The 27405-nt window shown below is 38.5% G+C and overlaps 1 protein-coding gene across 1 annotated transcript in view; it reads left to right on the top strand.

Annotated features, from left to right (window-relative positions):
- mms19 (MMS19 homolog, cytosolic iron-sulfur assembly component) overlaps nucleotides 1–27405 on the top strand; it is a 42722-nt gene that overhangs the window by 8886 nt on the left and 6431 nt on the right. Inside the window, exons 2-23 of the mRNA NM_001078912.1 lie at nucleotides 5982–6030; nucleotides 9067–9167; nucleotides 10980–11065; nucleotides 11473–11547; nucleotides 12958–13027; nucleotides 13681–13809; nucleotides 14877–14938; nucleotides 15042–15128; nucleotides 15900–15974; nucleotides 17819–17896; nucleotides 17979–18117; nucleotides 18706–18860; nucleotides 19293–19368; nucleotides 19447–19572; nucleotides 20431–20512; nucleotides 22794–22891; nucleotides 23369–23524; nucleotides 23657–23812; nucleotides 24956–25049; nucleotides 25181–25283; nucleotides 25872–25946; nucleotides 27270–27396. Of these exons, the coding sequence (NP_001072380.1) occupies nucleotides 5982–6030; nucleotides 9067–9167; nucleotides 10980–11065; nucleotides 11473–11547; nucleotides 12958–13027; nucleotides 13681–13809; nucleotides 14877–14938; nucleotides 15042–15128; nucleotides 15900–15974; nucleotides 17819–17896; nucleotides 17979–18117; nucleotides 18706–18860; nucleotides 19293–19368; nucleotides 19447–19572; nucleotides 20431–20512; nucleotides 22794–22891; nucleotides 23369–23524; nucleotides 23657–23812; nucleotides 24956–25049; nucleotides 25181–25283; nucleotides 25872–25946; nucleotides 27270–27396 (2199 nt within the window). The remainder of the gene's footprint in view (nucleotides 1–5981; nucleotides 6031–9066; nucleotides 9168–10979; nucleotides 11066–11472; nucleotides 11548–12957; nucleotides 13028–13680; nucleotides 13810–14876; nucleotides 14939–15041; nucleotides 15129–15899; nucleotides 15975–17818; nucleotides 17897–17978; nucleotides 18118–18705; nucleotides 18861–19292; nucleotides 19369–19446; nucleotides 19573–20430; nucleotides 20513–22793; nucleotides 22892–23368; nucleotides 23525–23656; nucleotides 23813–24955; nucleotides 25050–25180; nucleotides 25284–25871; nucleotides 25947–27269; nucleotides 27397–27405) is intronic.

Raw genomic sequence — 27405 nt, 5'->3', positions numbered from 1 at the left:
GTTTTTCGTAGCCATTACGAAAGTTGCGCAAAGTCGCGATTTTTTCGTAGCGTTAAAACTTGCGCGAAACGTCGCGCCTTTTAAGTTTTAACGCTACGAAAAAGGCGCGACTTTGCGCGCAAGTGTTAACGCTACGAAAAAATCGCGACTTTGTGCAACTTTCGTAATGGCTACGAAAAACTCGCGTTTTTACGCAAAAATCGTAAAGACGCCGAAAAACACGCGTTTTTACGCAAAAATCGTAAAGCCGCCGAAAAACTCGCATTTTTACACAAAAATCGTAAAGACGCCGAAAAAATCGCAAAAAATACGAAAAAGTCGCAAAATGTTCGTTTCCAATCGGAATTTTTCCAATTCGAAATCGTGTCTTAGTAAATCAGCCCCTAAGTAAAAAATCTATTCTACCCTGCTCCAATAATTGCACTATCCTGCACACCATTTATTATTTTGAAACTTTGCTTCTGGTCATTTGAAATAGGGCGATACCACAATGCAGGGCAGAATCTACTATGTGATGATCGATTGATCACTCTTAGCCCAACTCCTTCCTATACAGAAGGAAGGCTAGGATCGATCGTTGCATAGTGGATTCTTCCCTGCATCGCCGTATCGCCCTATTTCAACTGACCGGAAGCCAAGTTTTAGCAGGTATTTTCTAATAAAGCATTCAAAATAATAAATGGTGTGCAGGATAGCGCAATTATTGGGCAGGGTAGAATAGATTTTTTACTTAAAAATTTTTAGTGTTACTTTTCCTTTAAGTGAAAGACCCCTTTATTGACATTTTAAAACACACTGCTGGCAAAATGCCTATGATCACTACATAAACCAAAGGCCCTTAGTTCTGTGGCAGGAGAATGCAGAAGTGGGTACTGTGTTTGAAGAGAGTGCTGGGCTTATGCTTAGACAAGCAGTTGATTGAGGGTTAAAGTCTTGATTCAGTGAGTTTATAGCCATTTTGCAATCTAAAATTTGGCTTAAGATGAAAAGGAATTTGGTGTCAAGTTGGCACGCATCTCTCCTTCTAAGCTTCAGTGCCTGTAATTGTTTTCTAGCCTGAGCGATGGTCAATTCAGCTGTTCTTACACACCAGAGAGTTTTTTTTGTTTTGTTTTTTTGTGGAGTAAATAGAAATTCTGTAATTGCAAGTTATGTCTCTGTAATGTGCTTACGATAATTACAAACTCATGAGCAGAGTGGGGCAAACTTCAAAGCAACCCTTTCCCTTATTTGAACTGTTATATTTAGTCTAATTCCACAGAGGAAGCGAGTATTTGTTATAAGTATACATTCTTTCATTGACTTTAAGTGAATATGAGTTATTTCAAATGCAGGCAGTGATCTATAAATAAAGATTAATTTTCATAGCTTGCATTCTCAAGCCAGATAACAACATTGTCACACTTGGCATTTTCTTTATGTTGTGCAGGTGTTCTATAATGGATTTATACAGAACCAAGAACTTTGAGTTTACTCATATAAAATTGGTTTAATTGAAGCAGGATGCCTGAAAGACAGCTTTCCTACTGGCAATAATGTAAATCACTAGTGGGAAAACATATGCGTCGCTTTGGCTTTCTGAAGTCGCCCTGAAGTTTTCCCGCAAGGCAACTTCGGGCGACTTTAGAAAGCCGAAGCAACACGTTTTCCTTCCTACAATTTACATTGTCGTCAGTTGGAAAGCATTCAGAGGGGATTATTCGCCGCCGCTAGAGGAAATGAATTGCAGGGCGACTTTTGTTCTCATATGTCATGCCCTTACAGATCAGCTGGAGGGGCCTATTTATTACTTACAGCAGTAATTGATCCTATTATTGTTTAGGGTCATTAGAAGTCAAAAGCAAGGTTCTACCAAACAACATTAGTGGTCATGTGCTCAGTTTGTTCTGCAGAATAACAATATAGAGCATTTGAGGGCACCAATTGAAATTCTAAAGTGCAATTGTTGTGATGGATTACCGGGATGTTATTTAATTAGAGGACTGAAGGAAAATGAAGAGATAAGTGCACAGTGTTCCTATGGAAAGAAACATTTTGTAACAACCATTAAATTTAATGTGTTTATATATTTTGTTCATGAAGGCCATATGCAGTTTTCAGGGGATTGATTTGATATAGCTGTCCAGCTACCATTGCATTGCTCATCATAGTTCTGCCTTGCAGCGCTGGGGTCCTGAGTTCAGTCCCAGCTGTGCCTGTGTGTGTTTCCTCAGGGAGCTCCGGTTTCATCCGGCACTACAAAAACATACAGCCAGGTTAATTGGCTTCTGACTAAAGCTACCATTGTGTGTGTGAATGTGATAGAGACCTTAGATTGTAAGCTCCTCTGGGGCTTAAACTGCAAGTCAGTTTAATCAATGTGAAGTGCTGCAGAAATATGTTGGCCCTATATAAATACCAGGAAACAAAAATAAATAATAAAATATAACTTTCTCATGTCTAATACTACTGACATCTTATATAAGACCATTCTTATATAAGGTTTGAGACTCATAACTCCTCATAATTGCATTAGAAATAATGATTATAGTGACCTTAAAATAGGAGGTAACACATAACCTACTGATCTGCATAACAGAAAATAAAGGCACTGCATTCTTTATATCAGAACATAGGGGCTTGAATTCCTTTTCTTGGTATTTGTATACATTTTATATATCTATATGCTGCATCTCTGCTTACAGTTTTAACTTGTATTTGTTTATTTAAATTTTCCCTCTTGCCACAGCCCCCTTGATTCCTTTAATCGTCATAAAGACATGATGAGGGTATGATAGGGCGATCAAAATCCCCTCATGGAGAAGCTATTAGGAGTTTTTTCCTAGGGGGACACGGCTCAGCATAACTGGGGGCCGAGCAAGCCAAACATTATTGCTTAATTGCTGCAGGATCAACCCCTTTAATGAACTCATCATAGAGCTGTACTGTAAAACTGTCAGCTTAGTTATTTCCTGTACTAAAAAAAAATAGCTTTTGTGACACTACAGACATTTCAAATTTTGTATGTTTTGTTATTCTGAGTATGAGCACAATAATGAAATGGTTTCAGCTGTGATCGCTTGTAAGCAGAGTGCATTTTTCCCTCTGCTATTTGGAAAACATGGATTTACAGAGCTAAAGGCTAATTTGTTTAGCTGTATAGACATTGCGGTGTCTTATGAGCACTGTAATGTGTTATTGGAATGCAGTCTGCTTACTGGAAATGAATAGGCACTTTAGCACTATCAGCCTCAGTTTTACAGCTGCTTAAAAACAAAATATTCACTGCATAAGGGCTAACTTAATTTGTTATAATCAGTGATTGGCTTAGAAGGTTGGTTATTTGGTGGGTATCAGCTTGCACCACCCCAGGTACAGCTATGGGACCTGTTTTCTGAATAAGGGATCTTTCTGTCATTTGGGTCATACCTTAAGGGTGAGCTACTAGTAGCAGCCACTAAAATTCACAATACTGATCTTTTACTGATAATTCTCTCTATGTGTGTTTTAGCAGAGCCAATTCTCAGTATTGTCTATTGCAGGGTTTTTTCTGGAGTTTAGTACCCATGAAAAAGCAGCTGCTACTAGTAGCCCTGTGTGTCTTCACCCTAAGTCTTCTAAAAAATAATTTAAACATTAAATAAACCCAATGGGGTTGTTTTGCCTCCAATAAGGATTAATTATATCTTAGTTGGAATCATGTACAAGGGACTGTTTTATTATTACAGAGAAAAAGAAAATCCTTTTTAAAAGTTTGAATTATTTGATTAGAATAGAGGCAATGGAAGATGACTTTCCTGTAATTCAGAACTTTCTGGATAACGGGTTTCCGAGTAACCAATCCCATACCTGTACCTTAAGGTATGGGATTGGTTAAGGATTGGGATCCTTTGTCACGTGTGCTAAACTGTTCCCAGCATGGGATTAAACAAAAAAACGTTCTTTAATACTTTTGTATTAAAGTGAATTTGTACTCCTTAGACGGTTTTTAACAATTAACATTTAACAAGTAAACTGTGTCAGAGGCTGCAATTGCAACTGGCTTGATACAGATGAATTATCACCATTTAGCAATGGTGATAAAATGTTCGATGTGCCATTAACATTACATTGTAAGCTCTTGCAAGCACACCCCTCTGATCCTATATTGATTTTTCAATATTTTAATGTTTGCTAAATTATTCTTAGGCCCCAGTTTGTTATAAATTATTGTAAAGTGCTACATAACTTTTTGACGCTATATAAATTAACCCTGTCAGTTTGGTATATTGTCTTTGACTTATTATCTGAACGTATTAACACTACTGTCAAATCCTGTCACTTTTTCTTAAACACGATATTTGCTACAACTAGTGGTCGTGGGAAAGATCGGAATTGTAGTGTGTATGGCCACCTTTAGGTTGATGCCACACAGGACTGATACTCGGCCTGCAGAAAAAAAGCTGCCATCAGCCTTTTACTTTTCATGCACCCGGAACCATTGTGTTGGCCCGAGTGCCAGTGCGCGCGACTGACAGTGGCAAAGAATTGTGAGAGTATGCATCTCAGAGACGATATTTTCTATGTGTACCTGTGCCCTGGTTCTGGGTGCAAGCAGAATAGAAGACTGATGCCGGTATAGAGGCTGATTCTTAGCGTGTGGAAAAACGCAAATCAGTCCTGTGTGGTATTAACCTTAAAGCACTCGCATACTACCTGGCCCAGTTCTGGCACTTACAGTTCAGTGTCAACTACTGTAACCTGCAGCACTTAATATCCTCCCATTTGTGTCTGTTAGCCACCACTTTATGTAACTGTGCTTTGTATTTATTTTTGCAATGATCCCTGTGTGGTCTGTGGCTTTATTGTTCTGCTGTACAGCGCTGGGTACATAATAAGTAGAATTTTATAATATACATACATACATGATCAGGATCAATATAACATTATTAAATCGAAGCTTTAGTAAAATATGATGCTTTAGTTATGCGATTGCCTTTCTGACATGACCTAATATTGGTTAGTCCTGTCTTATATATTAGCAAGTCTACAGTAACCCACAGTATTCATCCAGTTATCAGTAAAGGTGCAAAAAGTTGTTGAGCGTTTGCTGTGTCTCTCTTTGTTTTTCCCAAAGTCTCTAGCCAACTGTCTGCTAAAGGGCTTGGAAAGCATTTTGCTTTACCATCTGGTTGCATCCCAGAAATGAGCAATTCAGCTATCTTAATTTGATACGTAATCACATGTCTCTGAATCGTGTAGCTGCCCTAAAGGCTTCAGAGCCTTCAAGGGAATCTCTGCTTAGCAAATTGGGAAGTAATTTTAAAGGAAGAATTTAACATAAAAGCAACAAGCATTGTGATTCATATGGTGTTACCAATGCGGTATTGGGTTCTCCATCCCAATGATGCCATCAACAGCTTTTATAACATATATTATTATGGAAAATGTATTTTTCCCCAAAGTTTAAGGGGGGGCAAACGTTATTTTCGCTGTAGGGCCCAGTAACTCGAGTTGCACCACAGAATGTTATTTATAGGGCTTTTCAACATTGGAGTTACACTTAGATTTAGCTTTACCTTGTCATGCTGTTTTGGCAATAGATTGGTTTTTCACATTTGATTGATGTGGGGGTATTTCTCTCACTGGGAATGAAATAGTGGTGCAAGGATCAGAGGTGAATCTTTCTTCAAGGCCAGTTGCTGTTCACTTTCTGCATGTTACCTCTCCATCCATAATGAAAGAATACCCTACTGCAACACTTTCTACGTTATAATAAACAATAATTTAAGGTAAACTGCCCTATTTAATAAAAAGTTCACTATCTGTATGTACATGTACTTCTGTCTTGTTTCATACTGTAATATTTTCAACCCTGCGGGTTGTGTGCGGGTGGTAATTTAGCATCATAAACTGAACTCACTGCTTAGGCTTTCAGGAGATACATTATGATTAGACCTATAATTCTGATAATAAATATCCATTAATTTATACAGATATTCATCTTTTGTTTATTTCTCCAGGTGTAAAAGATGGGATCTTCACTGTGCTGCAAGTGGTGGAGGCACTTGGGTAAGAAACGTGAAATTTTTCTTTGTCTTTAGACGTGACCTATTCAACGTTGCTGTTAAAGGAAGAAGTGTGGTAGTAATGTATGTGTGTTCTACCTACTGTTTCAAATAAAAAAAACTCTTTATTTTGAAATTAAACACGGCTTAAGTGTAGGTTGGTTGGGTCACTGATTCTAGAAGCAAGGCAGTGGTTTAAATGATAGACTGGAAGATGAATAAAATTGATTCTAATTTAAATAATTAATACTAATTCTAAAATGCAGTCTTGTGATTAATCCTAGCCAGGGTCATTGACACCCCCAAAAACAAGACACCCTTTCTCTAAATCAGATGTGTTGCAGAGCATTTTCAGCATTTTATTGAAAGCCATAAAGGGTCAATATTTATAACTAAGCATCTCCACGAATGGCATTTTAATCAGATTAACAAGCTTAAGAATATAGTGACTAAAAAAAATATTGCTTTAGGTTTTTTTTATAGTACAGGCCGCACTAGGTAAGGAAGAGAATTTTTCTGTACAGAACTGTTTGCACTATAAGTACTCATCAATCCAGTTTTTATTAAAACCCGCTGTTTATAAGAGAAGCTTATTGATAAAGAATGCTGTACTGTGGAAGGAAGGTATTTTAAAATTACCTCCTCTTAATGGAGGTCTAACAACCTCATGAGTTGTTCCTTTAAAATCTTGATTACATTCTTTCATTTGGCATTTCCTTCTCCATATTTTAGATATGTCTTATTGCAGGGGTCCCCAACCTTTCTACCTTGTGAGCCACGGTCAAATGTAAAAAGACTTGGAGAGCAACACAAGCATCATAAAAGTTCAAGGGGGTGCCAAATAATTGCTAAGATTGGCTATTAGGCAGCCTCTATGCACACTATCAGCTTACAGGAGGCTTTATTTGGTAGTAAATCTTGTTTTTACTCAACCAAAACTTGCCCCCAAGTCAGGAATTCAATAATAACTACCTGGCTTGGGGGCACTGAGGGCAACATCCAAGGGGTTGGGGAGCAACATGTTGCCCCGAGCCACTGGTTGGGGATCACTGAGTGTCAGACTGGGCTTCCTGGGGCCCATCAGAGAACCTGATATTGAGGGCCCACAACAATTTGGTGCATGTAGCGCTAAATGTAACAGGTGACCTACCATGAGAAATTGTCCTTGGCGACAGCCCACCAGGAGATTCTGCCTTGCCACACATTACAGAAAGCTTTGCTGCCTAGGATTTCACTGCTAAATATTGCTCTGCATCTATCTCTGGTTTGCCTGCTATGGAGTTTCTTTATACAGTCAATTAATATTCAACTATTTCTCAGTGCTTGTAATATAATCTGTTTAGTTCTTTCTCCCTTATTACTGAAAGCTGACCCAAATGTTTAACTCATTGGTTTTCATAAATTCCAGTAACATGGCATGATATTTCTTCTGAAAAAACATCTGTGAATTAACAACATAACTGACTTTACAATATAGTGGCTGCTTTTAGGTTGCAAGAAGCTTTTATATTTATGGATTATTTAAAGGCAGTAAAATATTTCTCAGAGTGTTCAAGACCTTGTTAAATTCTGCCAAAATCATATTTTTTGTACGACCTCATTATTAACTTTGCCACAGTTTCTCTCATTCTTTGATCTCATTTCCAGTCTTCAGAAATGAGTCTTTGCACTCTTACCAACTGCAATGGACAACCTTGGGGGCTTGACACAGGGAGATTAGTCGCGCTGCAACAACGAAGATTTGTCACACGGCGACTAATCTCCCCGTGTATCACTGCCATACACGGACAGGTTTGAGCTGCTTATTCAGGTCCTTTAAAACTGACCTTCCCGATTGATATTGTGCCAAAAATGGACCAACTTTTTTTGAGAACTCCAAAAAAGTAGACAAAGAGCCCAGACTGAATGGAAATAATGGGGAATTTTGTGTGTAACTGCTTATTTTCTGCCTCTGACTATAACTGTAACTATAGAGGGTTAATTATTATGTCTGTATTTTCTTATACCTGTATCCTTAAGGGCTAGGGGGGGTTGTAAATGAATTTGTGACTGCAGTAGTGGGGTAGGAACTTTTGAAATCTAAAAATCTCTGCAAAAGTGCGTCACACTGTCAATCTTTATTTATTGTTTTTTTTGGTCTGTGGTATCTTTTGAACCTCCTGGTTGCAAAAATGTATCTAAAAATGCCCATGTAAAACACAGTCAGATAGAAAAATGCACCCAAAACTAATTAATATGAAATGTCCACAGTCTTCTGGGTAAAGCATAGCGATGCCATCATAAAAGATATATTGGATGAGTGGAATTAGCTGGATTTGCTTTGGTCTGGTTGGTAAAAGGGTACAGTATGTCGGAAAGGTTGGTGATAAGGGGAATATAGGCAGGTATGGAATTTATGTGGTAGGATAAAGGACCTTCATTTGTACACTGGAATCCTCTGTGTCCCTAGTTACCTGCAGAACTGTTATTTCTGCTCTAGTCTAGTCTGCTCAGTCACATGATTTGGCCAAATCCCACAGCAAATCCAGAATTTGTGCATGCCTAATAGTGGCTTGTTCTAATTAATGTCCATGTTTTATGGATATCAGTTGGTTTAAAAATTGTGCAGGTTACAATTTTTCATTTGCCAGTGCACCATGTCTGCTAGTTAATGGTCAATGGATCAGCAGATTATAAAGTTAAGAGGAGCTGCAGCTGTTCTGATTGTTCATACAAGAGCCATCAATACAACAGAAAGGCAGCCATACCGCATGTGGCCCCTCCTACACTGTCTGTGTAGGAGGGCCAGTGGTCGAAGCGGCTGTGACTCACTTTGGCAAAGGCACAATATTCTTGTGTTCTTAATCATTAAATCTCCCTTTACGTTAAACTCCATCGCTGGTCCCCAAAGTATTCTCGTCATTGCTAGTGCTCAATTTTTAATTTTGTTTGAACATTTTTCCCTGTTTCACAGGCTATACCTTGTAAATAGTGATCTTTTTGGACAATTAATGGAAACCATTACTGACCAGTTTCATTTTGTTTCTTGCTCTTTTATAAGCTCTTGCCTTGCAAACCCTGAACCCAGATCGCGAGCTAAAGGCATGCAGCTTCTGTCAAGAGTTTTACTGGAGTGCTACTCCAGGCTTACAGAAAAAGAAGGTAAACATCCAAACATTAGGGTACCTGTATAACCTTGCTTACCATTTTTTCCATCCTGTAATATTTTAAGCAGCACACACGGACTTTCAAAAGGTTAAAGAGAATATTGCCAACCTTCTATTAAAAGAGATGCTTCATCATTCTCATAGGCCTATGGCACAAATTGCATTCTTCCTTTGGTGCTCATTACCCCAGTACTGTGCACAAGGATAACTGTATTTGACAGAACTTGCAGGTTCTCTAGGTAAACGGAGTCTTTGCATCCAGTAGAGAAACGTGCCTGTCGTGACTGCTAACAGGTGGTTTCCATCCACCTGAATCATATAAGGCATGGGGGTTATTAGAAGTCTCTTTGCTGACTGAAATACTCCAGCAGAGAATTGTTTCTTGTGCCAGAAGCTTAACATTTCTCTGCCCATGGTCTTCAAATTATACCACCTGTCACCACTTGGCAGGCAGTTTTCATCCCAAAATACATGCATTTTTCATGCATATGAATTACGGGGGGCACAGCGTGGGGGTGTTATCAGGACTCTCTGTGCAAGGTAAATACACCAGCCCAGAAATGCTCCATGTGGCCTTAAGGTGCCGTGAGCTGTGAGACATGTTTCTCAGCCTGAAAGTGCTCAGATGTACATTTTTATACTGAAAGCCATCTGTCTGGTTGAGTAACTGGCAGCTTCAATTTAAGGTGCTGGTCATTTCTGGGTGAAAGTTATCAGGTGAAAAATGTGCCTCTCTAGTTGTGTTATTCTTGTGCAAAGTATCAGGGAATCAACACCCTCTCCCCACCATAAAGCTAATGCCACATGGGACAGATTCTCAGCCTGCAGATAAGCGCGGGCCAATAATCCGCCCCCTAATCCGATTGTTGTGCCTGCACACAGAGCCCTCGCATTGTGTATGCAGTTTTGCGCCAAATTCTGCCTAGCGTGCCTGCATCAGGGTATAGGCACAACAATCAGATTTTTGAAGCATAAAGGTGGATTCCAGTGCATCCATCCGGTTCCATCCAGTGCACAATAAAAAACAAATGGCACAGGTTACATAGAAGACAGCAGATAAACTGTGTAGAATACAAAAGGTTTAGAATAGGCTATGTTCCTGTCCTGGCCAATTGTCAGATCCTTTTATTTGTTGAGGACAAAAGACGAGCGGATCTGTCCCTGATATGTCCACCTTGAAATGGGTGATAATGGCTGATCATAACCACAGAAATGCAGGCTGTTGGTGTGTGGACTGCATAATCAAGCTGATGCTGTCATCACCATGGCGGGATTTTTAAACCTGTCTGATTGACATATAGCCAATTTTTGGCCAGATAGCGGTCAGACAGGCTCATTGGAGGGGCCCTTCATTGGCAGATAAGCTGCTGATTTGGTCTGATGTGACCAAAACGGCAGCTTCAATCTGCTTGTGTATGGCCACATTATGGCTAAGGGGGTGGATCATTTGCTTCTGTCTGCTTGCATTTTATACACAGACAGAGAAGCGGACAAGCTGCTTCATGTAGCTACACTGACAGCACAGCATTGGCCTGTGTGCAGCTACATAAAGCAGATTGTGGGGTGAAAATGTGTACACATGTGGCCTGCCACAGGATTTGTTTAGCCCCCAGTCTACTTAAACGCTTTATGGACTTCACTGTAAACATCATTATTTTTATTTAACCAGTCCCTAGAACATGAGAATATTGGTCCACTAACATGTAATAAGTTGGACAACCCTGCTTTAAATTGTTTTTTTAAACAAATTGTGTGGTAAGGGTTACCTGTACAAGCTTCCTAATGCCCACATTGTTTTGACTTTCAGTGGAAGTCCTGGTTTTGTTTTATGAAAACCGATTGAAGGACCATCATCTCATTACACCGCATGTCCTCAAAGGACTGATGGCATTGGTGAGCATGTTGTTTTGGAAATGCGTTTTGCATGGTGTTTTGGTTGCCAGTACATATGACATTGATGTGAATTCTGCTTCCCACCACTTGAACTGGAACTGTAATGGGTTACCTGGTACAAATGGTTAGTGCTAGAGAACACTCCAGTTCAAAAAACAGGAAGGAATACTGAGCAGGAAGTAGCGACAATCAGAATACCATGTTTGCCATAGCCCTTATATTTTATACTGCTCTCAGTTTAATAATGCAGGTACAAGAATAAGCTCAGTTCATCATGCAGCCCTCCTGCTGTTGCTGGGCGTTTTAGTTCTGCAATAGAACTGAAGAGCTGTAGATTTTGTAATTCCTGCAGGAGATAAATTTTAACATTGAATCCCTGTTTAAATAATACATATTTTATCTTACAGAGCATGTGCGATGTGCTCCCTCAAGGTTTGGCCGTGTCTGTGCTTAAATCAGTTTTTCAAGAAGTCCATGTTCAGGTTAGAAATTATTCTTTGTCGTTTTAATATTCCAAAATCTGTTTTATGTAGATGCTTCAAACCCAGTTTTTAGGGTTCGGCCAAACTCCCGAATCCATCCCGATGGATTTGGCTAAATACCGAACCAAATCCTAATTAGCATATGCTAATTAGTATACAGAAGTGGAAAAAATTGGCGAAAATTATTTTCACTTCTGTGTTCACACGGACATTTAACCCTTTCTTATCCTAATTAGCATATGCTAATTTGTGCTAATTAGGATTTGGATTTGGTTCGGCCAGGACCGTGGATTTGGCTGAATCCAAACCCTGCCGAAAAAGGCTGAATCCTGGCCTAATACCGAACCGAATCCTAGATTCTGTGCATCCTTAGTTTAAAGGATAGCTTGTATTTATTATTCTTATTATTTAATTCATTGTTCGTTTTACCCAACTATAACTAACATGCTGTGAGTCACTGATTCCTAGACAGGAATTTTATGCTGCCTGGATTCTTGGGTAAAGCTGGCCATACACGCACTGATAATATCATACGAAACCTTGTTTCGTACGATATTCGGTGCGTGTATGGCAAGTGGCGAGTCGACCGATATCGCAGGAAGCTGCTGATATCGGTTGACTCGCCGATCGGGCCAGTTAAAAGATTTTGATCGGGCGCCATTGAAGGCGCCTGACCAAAATCTGCCTTCAGCGCTGAATCGGCAGAAGGAGGTAGAAATCCTATTGTTTCTACCTCATTATCTGCCTGTTTCAGCCCTGAAGGTTAGTGGCGGATCTGACGATCTGATCTGAAGATCGTCAGATCGCCACGTGTGTGGCCACCTTAAGTAAGCTCTGGCAACCAAGATAGCAACTGGCATTCAAAGACTGAGAGATGCAGATCAATAAAGATAACTATTTTAAACACCATAAACAGTAGGACAATAGTCTGTATACTGATGAATACTCAACTTAAGGCCAAATAGGACTGCCATCTCAATCTGACACTAGTTACCAGTATAAGAAAACATTGGTGTATTAGACATTCAGCCATAATTCTAAAAATATAGCAAATAAGTTTTCACTCCTAGCGTCACCCTAATTTGCCTTCAAGATGGGCTTGATCACCCATCTAGTGTATTAAAAACAAATTATTTTAACCTTGTGTCTTACTTATAATTTAAGCATTGATGAAAGATTTTTTTACCTTCAGTTTTTTTTTTTTGTAATTAGGAAGCAGGGGTAGCGCCAATAGTGTAATACAATTTATTTAAAGACGTTTTAAAAGTAACACACTTACATAAGTCACCCGGAAGCTGACTCCTTCAGTGTGCAAGTCAAGAAGTAAGCCGGCGTCTCCTCTCCCTCATGTGTTCCACCGCGCTCTGCACCGGATATGATTGCCACCATTTATTTTCTGTTTCCTTTTAGTCTTTAATGCAGATTGACCGACACACAGTCTACATGATCATCACTAATTTCATGAAGACACGCGAGGAAGGTACAAAAATTAATAATTAATTTTGCAGGGTGTGTGATTTTGTACAGGCTCTTAAACTTCAGGGTGGTTTCAAATGCCCTAATATTTTAAAGTAGGAATACTGTTTCCTATAGGGTGCAAGTTGAGTCGTGACAAAAGTGGCACTACAAACTACCATTTTACATGGGCTGACCTTTAACCTGCAGGACCCAGCCAAGCTTTTGTCCACCTGAAAATTACTAATATTCAGTCAAATATTGTACAGATTATTTTTGGGTACTGTAGGATTGACATTGTCCTTATCACTATAAATATTCAGCAAATTATATAGGCAGAGTGCATCTTGCTCTTCAGTTACCCTACAGTCACCAAAATGCTAATAAATTATTCTTGACTGGCCAACATTAAGCTCTGTATATTGTCTCTCAGAGAATTAAGCAAACAAGTTATATACTATTACATGTCACATTATATGCTTTAAATGATCTGGTTTTACACTGAATATATTTTCAGTTGTTTAATGTCTTGCCCTTTATCATCCTGTGTTTTTATTGTACTTGACTGGGCAGCTCAGTAGCATGAGATATGTAGATATACATATAATACATATCCAGCCTGTCTGGAAATCTTAATTGCAGTGAACTAATAACATGCATCCTGATATCCACTTGTAGAGCTGAAGAGTCTTGGAGCTGATTTCACTTATGGATTCATTCAAGTTATGGATGGAGAAAAGGATCCACGAAACCTCCTAGTGGCCTTCCACATTGTGCAGGATATCATTACTAAGAACTATGCACTTGGTAAGAGAGAGCAAGTGAGAAGTGGAAAAAGGAAGAAAAAAGGAAGAGAAGTAGTAGGCTTAGGGACGGGTTATGCCATATGTGGGGCGTGAGAGTTCATATATGGTACATATATGTGTTTACTATGTTGTGTTCAACGGAGAGCATTTTGGTTGAACAAAGCTATGATGAATAACCATTTGTCCCACATTTTCCCAGACTTGACTGGACAGCTCGGGCAGATTTATCAAAATGGTAGATTTTAATGCATAAAAATCATTCATTCGAAAATCATTGGTTCTATTCATTATTTTTAGAATGATATTTATCATCCCATAGGAATGAATAGAACGTTGGTGAGTTTTTATATATTAAGCTCTAAACTCAAGTTTTGATAAATCTGCCCCCTCAGTGTTGGATGTTCCACTACCTTCCAGGTCATCAAAATAGCCTTTTTAGTGTATTGCCAAAGGCATAGTCAGTCACTGGAGTTCACTGTGAGCCCTTCATTGTTTCCCAGGAGGCCGAGTGCAGGGGACAGTGTGTTTAGTAGGCCCAGAACAGAGTACAAAACCAAAAGTGTTTCAGTCCAGAAACATATTTGTAAATGTAATTGGAATTGAGGGCTGAATTTTTCTACCTGTTTCTGTGCTGCTTTTTTGTCCCTTGAAACAGTGTAGTAAAAATCAGACTTGCAGGTTTCTTCATAGGTCTTTTTATTAGCTGGCTTTTGCTACATTTTTTGCAGCATGGGACAGACAGCTACTTTTTTGCAATAGCAGGTATATTTACAAAGAACTTTAAAACCGTTGTAAAGGGGACCTAAGGCAAGTAAAAGTCGTAGTTGTGAAGTAGTGAAGAAAATTGTAATTCAAAGCAATTCATTGAATGAATATTGAAAAGTTGCTTTTGAATTACAATTTTATTCACCACTTAATTTTACTTTTTGGCTTACATCCCCTTTAAAGCTGTAGGTGGCAGTGGCGTAACTTTAGGTTGTGGGGAAAAATGTATATTGCTCATACATTTTTCTTGTGAAGTTTTATTTTCTATGTAAAATCTGTTCTAATCGATGTGATTGTTTGCAGGTCCTTTTGTGGAAGAGCTGTTTGAAGTGACATCATGCTATTTTCCCATAGATTTCACTCCTGTAAGAATCTTAATCTTTTGTGTTGCCTTACTGTATTTGTAGCTTGCTCAGATAGGACAGACGCACTTCACATATACTAACTCCATTTTATTTACTGTTGCAGCCACCCAATGATCCACATGGCATTACCAGGGAACACTTAATAGTGGGCTTGAGAGCTGTTCTGGTGTCTACATCACGTTTTGCAGAGGTAAAATATAAAGTAGAGATTGTGAAATACCGGCTTCTTGCTAACCCTTAGTGCTTTTATTGATGCATTAAAACCAATGTTTTTTATGTTCTTTGGCAGTAAATGTGGAATTTTTCTATAGTATGGTGCACCTTTTAATACAGAAACAGTATAATATAAGTAAGAGTCATACTAATAAACCCCAGTCTATTGGCAATTACTGGCTTTTAATGGTCTCTTTTATGAGAAACATAGTGACAGTGTAAACTCTGTATGTCCCAGAAATCAGTACTACATTATTGTGCAATTATTATTACTTATTGATACAGCACCAACATATTCTGCAGCGCTATACAATAAATGGGTGTATACATAAAGATTACATGCAATTTATATTCATACAGATAACACACATATATATTTGAAATTCCACTTGGACGGCCATAATAAACTAGATGTAAATAGCGAGAATCTTTAGAAAAACGCTCTACCTAATGCTTCCCTTGTATGTTGCTTTAAAATAGATGCCATATTGGTGTTTTGGGGAAGCACTTATCTCTTTTGTTCACTAAATTATAGTTATCATGTGGCCTCAGGATTTTAAACTGTTCTATTTTATAGTAATCAGCAATAATGGTATTAGTTCTTAGCAGTGGTGTTTTACATACAAATTTTCCAATTACTGAGATCTAAATCTTGCCTCTTAATTCAGCACTGTGATTTTATTTTCACTGTGTCAGAGGGTTTTTGAAACATTGTTTTTTTTTTTTTTTTTTTTTTACATGTTTTCAGTTCTTTCTGCCACTCTTAATTGAAAAAATGGACTCTGATGTGCAAAGTGCTAAGCTGGATTCGCTTCAGACACTGGTAAGTCTTTTTCCTTTTCGTTGTTCTTTGCCTAGAATACCTCTATGGGTGGGGCTATCTCAGCGTCGGACTGGGAACCCAGGGGCCCACCAGAAAACTTTAGACCATAGACCCACTCTCCAAACTATTTTTCCTCCTTTCCTCGCCTAACCTCTTTATTCTCCTAGTCTCTTTTGTTTACATGCTAGCATCGATCTCTTCTCTTTGTTCCAATTCAGAAATAGGGAATGACCATGAAGTAGGCCAAATGGTCAGGAGCAGAAGGGCCCACTGACACCTGGGCCCACCGGGAGTTTTCCTGGTGTTCTGGTGGGCCAGTCCGACACTGGGCTATCAAACCAAAAATTGTTACCTTAGATACTACTGTAAGCCCATAATTAAGCACAATATGGTTAAAAATCAAAATGCAAGGTGGATTGTTTGATAACAGTCAATAACAGTTTCAGTGGTTTTTAAGTTATTTCTTTATATCATAATGCAAAAGATCATTAGCCTTTTATTTTTAAATCCCCTAAAATGACTCTAAACAGCCCCCAAAATAATGTACCTTTCTTCCTACATTCAGACTTATTTTGTTTCTCTATTATAACTAGCTGAACTGCAGATCTTTTACTGATGTCTAGGATGAATCTCCTCCCCTTTTGCTTTCTGACCCATGCTTCTTTCTCTGACTTTAAGGACCTCTAAGAGGTGCCTACTGGGCATGCTCACTGCCTCTGCTCCAAATAAATCAATTAGGCATGCCCAGTAGGCACCTCTTTGAAGTCATCATAGTTGAAGTTGGAGCTTGTTATAATAGAAAAACAAAATAAATCTGCATGCAGGGAGAACGGTATGTTGTTGTGGTGGGGTACCATCACCATTGTTTGCAGGACTCGAGGGTCTGGACTAGAGGTAGGCAGAAAGAAAAGGTATGCACCTAGTGTTCTCCCCCACCATAGCCCCCCCCTTTTTTTCACCAAAATAAAAATTCTGGTAGAGAAAATGTTGTTGGAATTTTGTGCTGAGCCCACTATGTCACTTAAAATGCTGTAATCCAGTTTTATATTTTATCAGTATTGGTATATGTCCAAAGATTTCTAATCCCATGTTGTAATGTGACGTCTTCACCCTCATGAGTGGCCAATAAATGAGGTGCCTGACAGACAGGAATGCTGAAAATCTTAGTATAGAGAGGTGATATATACCCACTGCTCAACCTTCCTATCTGGCAGAGCTGTTTATAAGTATATCATTTACAGATGTTTATAGAAAGCTATAATCTCTTGGACCTTGCAGCTCTGCTAACAACCCTGTGTGCAACATTTACAGGATAGCTATCATAAACAAGTTTAAGAGCCCTTGTAAATGTTGTTGTTACATTGAAGGTTCATTATTTTCAGTTGGACTGCTCATGTAGATTATTCATATTTTATTTTATGAAATTAAACCACACTGATAATAAATGAAGTCAGAGCTTCTGGAGATGGTTTACATCAGTGAATCATGTTATGGGGGACACAGGAATTTGCTCACTCTGTATTAGTTCTTTAAATTAGCTAGGGGCAGAATTTTAGTTGAGGGAGACTATAAATAGATATAAGATATATGAACAACTGTCAGCAAAAAAAAAATTATAAAAACTGGGGACCCTTGGGAGGACTGCCATTGGCCCACCAGGGCTGCAGCCCGCCTTGAATTCTTTCAGTATCCAGTATTACAGTTATGTAATACAGATTTATCCCTTGAATTAAGTGGATTTTCTATAATAGTGAAAATGTGCTTTAAAGGCACAGCAAAGATAAATATTATGCCACTCTAATCATATTATTAAAGGAGCTATGAGGTTCATGTGTCCTTTTCAGATTGCCTGTTGTACAGTTTATGGACAGAAGGACCTGAAAGAATTCCTCTCTGGTCTTTGGTCATCCATACGGCGGGAGGTACGTAAGAGAATATGTCCAACATTTTCCATGCCTGCTGAGGTTCTGGTTTTGGTTTCATCTTCTTTTGCCATCATTTCAGGTATTTCAGACAGCAAGTGAAAAGATTGAGGCAGAAGGTCTAGCTGCCCTACAAGCACTCTCTGCCTGCCTTTCTCGCTCAATACTCAGTCCTGATGCTGAGGATTTGCTGGACTCATTTTTAAACAGCATACTGCAAGGTGGGTAATAAGGACTGTTGTTTGTAATGTGTTTGTACAAAACAATTTGGGGGGGCCTTGCAGCTATGTATGTGAGATCTGATTTCTGATGGCTGCCCTGCCCATTGGTAATCTGGTCTAAGTTATTCAAATGTTATTGCTTTTATGGGATTTCTGTTAGGTTTTAGAACTTTGACGTTTCCATTTTTATTGACTATATTGTGCTTTGACACTACCGACTTTGCTAGAAAAGTTTCATACGTAGGTATTACTAATCCAGTGCTTTACAAATAGGGTCCTTGGCTATTTGTTACAGAAGATTTTTAAAGAGAATAGTCTAAACCATGTTACCAATACATATATTGCCATAATATAACAGATGTTTCTCGCAAGGCACTTTCACATTCTCATAACTGCTACACCTATGAGTTGTTTTGTGCATGGTTTAATATGCTTAGTTTTTTTTATTACTTGTGTTAATCAGTATAAAACATTCAAGTCTAAACACATATTTGACCTCCAGTAAACGGAGACCAAAGTATTTCACACTAAAACCCTGGCTCCAATGTGTTAAATGTTGTCTTAAGCCAAAATGTCTACATATTTTAGATTGCAAGCACCATCTGTGTGAGCCGGATATGAAATTGGTGTGGCCCAGTGCCAAACTTTTGCAAGCTGCTGCTGGTGGGTCTTCCAGAGCCTGTTGGAAAGTCACAGCCAATGTCCTTCCTTTGCTTTTGGAACAGTACAACCAGCATGCTCAGGTAGGGGATTCCAGGAGGACAGTGCAACCTTGTGTGCTTTATATTCTTCTGCTTCACATCTAATTCTAGCTACTAGTGCCCTGTATTGCCTACAATCTGCAGGAGCTTTGGAAATAAAGTTATGCCTTAATAAATAACTGTTCATATACAAGTATTATATTGACTCCAACATAGGAGAATATTTGTTCTCTATATTCACTTCTATGTATACTAACAGAACAAATGAAGTAACGAAGGGTCACATAGTGCCAGCGCCTGCTGCAGTGACCAAATGAATTCAAGCTGGTGCTGGTGCCGTGTATAGAACCATGTCTGCTCTTAGTGACATTCTAAAAAGCAAACTTAAATGCACTCGGCACCATAATTTTCATATTGTTAGTAGCCTTTTAATGGCAGATTATAGACTGACCTGATCCATTGTTGGCTTTTCAGAGCAGCCATCGCAGGACAATCCTAGAGATGACATTGGGCTTCTTGAAGCTGCAGAGCAGGTGGCTTGATGAAGAAGGTAATGAATTTGCAAACAATCTCATTATAAAACATAGATAAGTGAATCCTTCATGTGATTGTTTTTTTTTCCCTGCAGATGACAATGGTCTGGGGAATTTAAAGGAAGCCTTGTGTACCATGGTATTTTCAGCAGTGACTGATTCCAGCACTCAACTGCATCAAGTGGCTGTGAGAACCCTGACTGTCCTAGCGATGCAGCAAGGTTTCTTTTCTGTTTTACTATTCTGGTACAAGACTATAATCGGTGTTTACTTATTGAATCATACGTGTCCATTGGCATTCACTCCCTGATATTAGAGGGCACAGAAAACTTGGGGATAAAACCAAGGCCGAGAGGAAAAGCAAGAAAGGATTTAAAATGTGTCTACTCCTGCTTGCCCACCTTTATCCCCTGCCAGACTTACTCTTTTCAGTCTTTTATTAATGTTTTCCTAAAGAAGAGCACTTATTTATGCTTTCCCCCATTTCATTTGCTTTTTGTATGGCCAGAAGCCCTCAGCTGTGTATGCCTGATGTCCCCTCAGCCTACCCCTAAGGTTTCACAAATATTTTTTTTCCCTTTTGTTGTCTACATTTAATGTTAGTGTTAATTCCCACCTCCCCTACATTCCGGTTGCTTCTGCAGCCCTGACAATGAAATTTTCGGAATCAGAACCTGAGCAGGAATATGCACTCCTCTTTCTCTCATTCATACCCATGGTGTTGCAGGTGTCCCTTTGTACACCTTAATGTAAAGTATTAATTTAACTTTTGTGAAAATATATAATTCCTCCTTTGACAATATTTATTGTCCTCCCACAGAAAAAGAACTAGGAAGCTGAGAAGGGAAAGCATTTCTGTTTCACTGCTTAGTGCAAGAAATAACAAAAAACAGATTTTTTTTAATTAAATCAAACCCTGTTGACTGAAACCTCACGTTGAACAAAGTGATAGGTTGCGCTTTAAGAATTGTGCTTTTCAGAAGCATTTAATATGTTCCGTCATTTACCTGTCTAGCTCAAGGCCTAAGAAGTGGTTATTTGTCTGTCTCACTTAAAGCCTGTGTCCCTGTCTCTTCAAGGTTTTTTGTCATCCAGTGATATTGACCTGGTCGTCGATCATTTGACAAGACTCATCTTACAGGAAACAGACAGTGAAAGCTGGTAATTCTTACTTTATTATGGGAAATAGCAGGAATATGTGCATATATACATAGATTTGTCCTCTATTAAAGAATAAGTAAAGCCTTTAAATAATTAATTATTATTTATTTTTTTAATTCCAAGATATTAATGGATAAAGTACTGTCAAAATGAATGAATTTTGCCTTCAGATCAGCCCTCTCTCTTTCTCTTGACAACTTCCTTGACAACATCATGATTAGAAACTGAACAGCAGGTGGCGCTGTTGTGACAGAATTCTTATTGACTGTACTTTATGCTGGAATGTCTTGGAATTAAAAAAAATAAAATAAATGTAATTAGCAAAAGTGCTTTGCTTAGAATAACACACTCATCATTGACATTGGCTGCTGGCCACTTTAGACTGATCTTGCAGCGTATTGGCCCATGTATGGGACCAAAACAACAGCCTACAAGACCAGCAGGGCTGCCATCAGGGGGGTATAGGGGATACAACTGTACCAGGCCCCATGAAATCTTTTTTTCTTAGAGGGGCTCGTTGCATTGCAAAAGTTACACAATTTATGTAAGTTACATCGAAGCTTCTGCAAAAACTGCTTTGAAAACTACGTAACTTGCCTAGAAACTTTAGTAACTTGTGTATCAAGCAAAATATAATGCAGGGAAGCTTTGCAGGGACAAACTCCCCCAATGAATTAAAAAAATGAACTGACCGACTTAGCAATTTAATATTAATTTTGACTATTTATATATACTTATTATAGAGTAATATCAGCTGTTTATATTGCACACATAAAGGACGTGGCCAGTATTTTGATACTGCGCACTTGTGTTTATGGGGGGCCCCATATAAATAACTCGTGCGGGGCCCCAAAGTTTCTGATGGCAGCCCTGATGACCAGTATCTAATCCAGCAGATATCCATTATGCAAATCTTCAAAATATGATAGGTAAAGTTTCAATAGGTGATTTACCTACTGCCACTTTTATACCGATCAGTTAAACCTACAACGCTACTTTATTTGAATTGCAGAATTGGGTTGCCAAGTTATTTAGATTAGGGTGATAACAAGCCTTCCCTTTACTGTGTCCCAAAATAAATACCCATTACAGTACTTGTGAGAGTTTGTGCCTGAAAGAGAAGCAAATGAAACAACACCAACCCGCACTGCCGCTGTCATTATTTCTGAAGCTTTATGTGGTGGTTCCAGCAAAGTCCATGAATCAGCATATTCTCAGTAGGAAGCGTTTGCAGCCCTTAGCAGGTTTGCTAAATCATGTGGCAGGACAGGCTCCAGATGTGGCTGATCCCTTTCTTCTCTGTGGTTGTGCTTTTCCTCATACAGTTCTATTAATAAAGCTGTTTCCAGCAGTGAACTTCAAAGGTTGAACATGCTTCTCCCAGAGACAGTCGCCAGCTTTTGCATCACATGTGTCAGTCTAAGCATTCATCTAAGTATTAATAGTTAATAGTAATTTAGATGTGCCCCCCACCTCGCCCCGTGAATTCCCTTTCTTTAATACCATACATCAGCATGATAGTTTTTAGCTTTATAGTTTATTATAACAGTGTGCATTAGACTCAACTGGACAAAACAAGTTTACAACTGTTGTAGCCTCAGTTATGAATTACAGAAAGTCAGTAAAGAGCAAGAAAATGCTCTGTAGCAAAATAATTGACAATTTCCAGCACTGAATGTCTAAACAGATCAGCAGCACTCATGTACCGTTCCTTTGCATAAAAACAATTTTGCTGTTGGATAAATGAGTGTCTGAGTTAAAGGGGTGGTGTAACTTTTAGTATGTTATAGAATGGCCATTTCTACAGTAAGCAACTTTTGCATTGGTCTTTATTTATTATTTGCCGCCTTCTTCTACCTCTTCCTCTAGCCAAAAAACTATTTCTCTGTGAGGCTACAATTTTACTGTTATTGTTACTTTTAATATTGTATTTTTCTATTCATGTCCTCTCTTATTCATGTTCCAGCCTCTCATTCAAACTACTGCCTGGTTGCTAAGGTAATTTGAAACTTAGCAACCAGGTAGCTGCTGAACCGCTAAACTGTAGAGCTGCAGAACAAAAATTTAAATAATTGAAAAAACTACAGATAATAAAAAATAAAGACCAAGTTAAAATTGTCTCAGAATCTCACTCTCTACGTCATACTAAAAGTTAACCCAAAGGTAAATATCCCCTATAATTAAATGTTGAGTGGATGATGAGATGTAAGTATAGCTTCCCTCCCTTTACTTCAGTGCACTAAAGAATAGTACCTCTTTAACTATTTTTTTATCTTTGCAGTATGGCAGCCATTGAGGCTTCAGGAACCCTGGCTAAAGTTCACCCCTCAGTGTTTATCAGTAGGATGCTGCCACAGCTCTGCGCAAACTTGCAAACAGGTAAAGAATTCTTCTTGCTCTTGTTGTTTCTTGAGGCTTGGGCCAGATTAGAACCAAAGTCATTCCCATTGGTTGTGCAATCCAAGTGAACGTCACTGCTTGTGAACACTGGGGTTCTCCTCAGTCACAGTACAGCACTGTAAATAAGTGACAAGATGCACCTTAAGCTATTGTGCAGCTTCCTATTACCTTGGTCCTGTCCGTGACATTTTCTGAGAGCTCCCTAATCCTCCACTGCAGGAACAAGTGACATCTGAGATTCCTTCTTCATGTGACAGTCACCCATGCAGCCTTGACCTTATATCTGCCTTCAATTGTTGTGTTACAAATAAGTATTTTCTACTAAAATGTATTTTTAATAGAAATTAATTATCATGAAAGAGAATGCCTAGACTGCACAACAGGCAGCCATAGATGTCATTTTCTTGTAATCACTGCTTGTTAACAAGTTTAATCCCTTCTGTTTTTTTATTTTAGAACCAATGGATATTAATCTGAATGAAAGCAGAGTGGTCCCTGAGCGTTTTATAAGGCAGCGATGTCTAGAGGCATTAGCCGCTGTATCCACACATCAGAGTATTCTTAAAGAAACTGTTCCTATCCTACTGGACTATATAGGGAGGGTGCACAATGGTATGTGAGTGCACCCAAGCGTTGCAAGAACTTGTACAATCTGATGTATTTCTGCTGCACAGTTACATCTCTTACAGTGCAATGTTCAGGTTTTCATTCTGCTTGAAATATATATCTTATTTGTCTGTCTAGGAGAAGGGGAGACAAATGCAGAAAATGTGGTGTCTATATGTAGGAGCCTTCATCGGGTGGCTGTACAGTGCCAACTAGATTCCGAGGCTCTTCAGTTTTACCATGAAATTGTGTTACCCTCCCTTCTGTCATTAACTGTACAAGCTGCAACACAAGGTACGACATTTAACTGTTTAAAAATCAGAAAAGGTAAATTTTTGTGTTTGCATTAACATGCCATTTTTTCTCCTCTCTACATGTAAAAATGTTTTGCGTACATGTCTCATGTTTTTTTTAATTATTTCACATCTGGTTGCTAGGGTTTAAAGTACCTTAGAAACTAAGCAGTGGTTTGAATGAGACTGGAAGATGAATAGGAGAGGGTCTGAATAGAAAAATAAGTTATAAAAAAAGTAACAATTAAAATTGTAGCCTCACAGATCCAATAGTTTTTTTGGTTTCTGCGGTCAGTGACCCCCGTTTGAAAGTTGGAAAGAGTAAGAAGAAGGGAAATAATTCAGAAACTATAAAAAAAAAACAAATAATGAAGACCAATTGAAAAGTGGCTTAGAATTTGCCATTCTATAACGTACTAAAAGTAAACTTGAAAGGTGAACAAGCCCTTTAAAGAGGAGAAAAGCTATTTGTTAGAATTACATGCTGTGTTGGACATTTTTGAAGATTTTTTTGGCAATTCTGACCATGTGAAAACTGTTCTATCCTCTGGATCACTTTCAGGTCTGAACTTAAATCAGTCAGCTAAGGTAAAAAGTGTATTTCAAGATGTATCACAGTCCAAGCTTATGTAAGATTCATGGAATTTGGAAAAGAAATGTCATCAAGAAAATGCTAGAAGTGAATGATCAATAAGTAGCCACTCAGACTATATGGATTAGATAGGCAGGGACAAGCTGGACTGGTCCTATGTACGGCAGCTTCTAGTTAATTACATAATGTTGCACTAGAGTGGAGCATCTGTGGGATGATTTCTACAAATTCTGCTTCTGTTGCTGCCTACAGAAAACGTTTACATCCGTTAAGGCAAGCTATATAGCAGCTTCCACTTCCACATAGGGGAATGTCCTGTGTGCATAATAAATAGTTTACTGCATATTCTAGTAGCCTGCACCTACTGAACCTGTATCAATAAGGGATACTCACTCTCTGTGATCATAACCTGTATCCATAAGGGACACAACTGTGTAGCATGAGTTAAATATTGTCTATATATTTTGGTAATTAAAAACTTAAATATAGTTTTTATTGTACCTTCAGGTTGTTTGTATCTCGTATCCTTATCATATCTTTTGCTTTTTTCAGACAGCGGAACTTCCTGCAATGTTTTGCTGAGGGATGATGTTCTCACTGCAATGGTGCCAGTAATTACTGCAGCCTGCACCCATCTCACACCCGAGTGAGTATAGTGGATGCTGATATTATACATAAAGAACCATTTCTATATCCCCAGTCTTAGTTTTATTGCCTTTCTGAGGGCCATGGATTAAAGCCCCCAATTCTTGTCTGCTATTTATTTTCCTTTGTCAGGTTAGCCTCAAAAAGCGTCTCCCAGGTTGTAGCCTTATTTCTTGATGGGGATGTTTCACTTTTTTCTGAAAACAATTTACCAAGCAACTTCCAACCATTCCAGGTAGGCTGGATACATTTAATTGTGTATTTTAACGTTAAAGGGATTCTAAACTTCAAAATAACGCAAATGTAATTTAAATGATCTGTTAAGTATTCATTAAGTGGACTTAAGTTATTATAAGGGTATTTGTTAATGGTAATGGCCATTGTTTCTGTTGCTTTCTGCTATTTACTGCACTGCTGGTTCTGATTACATGCACCATTGAAACCATGTTGCAGTAGTCGTCTTAGTTTTTCCACTGTTCTTAATGTAAAGATATGGTTGTTGCTAGCTGCAGTGCCGCAGTCTCTGATATAAAAGTGGGCAGTATATAGTGTCTGTAATACAGTGATCCATTTGAGTAGTGACAGAGACAGTGATGGAGAGTTGAGCAGAAACAAATGTGTGCCCTGAATTCTGAAAGGACTAGTAACCACCCCTTTTGACTGACATTATTCTATATATGGCTTGTGAATCTGTGTTTCTGTATGTTTGTCATAGTCCGCAATAAGCAACAATGCTGTATCTGTAGTACACAAAATGCAGGAACAGAACATTGTCTGAGCCCATAAGCAATAATCATATAATTAAGCATGTGCTTATTTGCAGGTAAATGGTCCCACGGAGCTCCAGAACCACTTAGTATCATTGTTAATGGCATTTGTTTGCTCCTTGCCAAGAAATGTGAGTATGAAACAAAAAGCCTTAATTACATTTTGCCGGATTCTGGGCATACCTTGCAGGCTAATTTGCAGAATATGGGATTTACTCACTTTATGTATGGAAAATGCTTCCAACAGGCCCATTTCGGGGAAATAAACTTTTTAAACAGCGAGTTCTCCATCCTTCTGCTCAGTTTAGCAATGCCACTTAGTAAGGTTTATAGCTTTATAATGGTGTTTCTTATTAAGACATTATATTTTCCTTTAGATTCATATATTTACATTATATCAGACCTGCAAGGCTCATTGCAGTTGACAGATTAAATTCCCTGAATACTCTGCCTCAGTCTGTTGCCTGAGGAAACTGGGAGTTATAGATGAGAAATATTACAGCCATTCAGGTAATGATGGTAGTCAGCAGTTATACCTAGGCTATTGTCATTAGACCTGCAGGTATGGATTTAAGACATAGCTGTTTAATAACTGGTGTCTTGTGATACAGAGGGGATAATGCAATTAAAGGAACAAACGGGGTAATATAATGAAAGGTCTGTAACTCATAAAAGATATTTGGATATGTGTTTTCAAGCAGCTCACTAGTACATGCTAACTGCTGGCTGATTGCTGGTCTAGTAACCTATAGCAACCAATCAGATGTGTGTTACCTGTTTAGTGGCTATGTGTAAACAGACCAGTCTTTCAAAAATCAAGCAAGTGGATGTTTTTCAGTGCGCCACTTCATGCACTGGTAAATAAGCCTTGTTGTTGTTTACGCTTAGTTTTTTTAAGCCTGATGGTGATGGGAATCAATGTGATAATGACACAGTCGGACTTCCTCAGTGTAGTAAACCACAGCCTCCAATCAGCAATTAGCTTTTAATCAATCTAATACTTGTAGAACATACAAAGTTGGAATCTGATTGGTTGCTTTGTGTGAGGCAGTTTGCCATACTTCATGCTGTAATATGAAGCCATTTATGACTAAAAACCATATTCTCACCTTTTTTTCCTGAGGGGAAAAAAACGCAAGAAAACTTCACATGCACCTTTTGCTTAAGATGGTGAATGTTTCATCACCTAATAATGCAGTTTAGTGCTGTGGTTCCTTTCAAGCTCATGAGAAGATATACCACTTTATATCAAATAAGTCTTTATATCAAAAATACAGTGGCTTATAACACACCCGTAAAAAAAGTATTATTTTTTTGCATTCCCAAGTGCCCCATTGTCATCTTTTGTAGATATATTATGAATTGATGAAGCCATTCTTAATTTTAATTCTTTCCAGCCTGAAATAATTTGGTGTACAACCTTCTTACATTATTATACCTGATTTTAATGGCAGGTGGAAATTCCACATCTGAGACGATTGCTGCAGCATTTGTTATCATTGAGTCTCTCAGGGTGCTCACCATTTGCATATTCCTCTGCCTCAAAATGCTTTGCTGGGCTAATCAATAAATGTCCCCAAGGTGAGTCCT

The sequence above is a fragment of the Xenopus tropicalis genome, chromosome 7 (genome assembly GCF_000004195.4).
Source record: "Xenopus tropicalis strain Nigerian chromosome 7, UCB_Xtro_10.0, whole genome shotgun sequence".
NCBI classification, from domain to species: domain Eukaryota; kingdom Metazoa; phylum Chordata; class Amphibia; order Anura; family Pipidae; genus Xenopus; species Xenopus tropicalis.
Note: the sequence above shows the minus strand (reverse complement) of the source record. Positions and strands in the feature narration are given on the sequence as shown.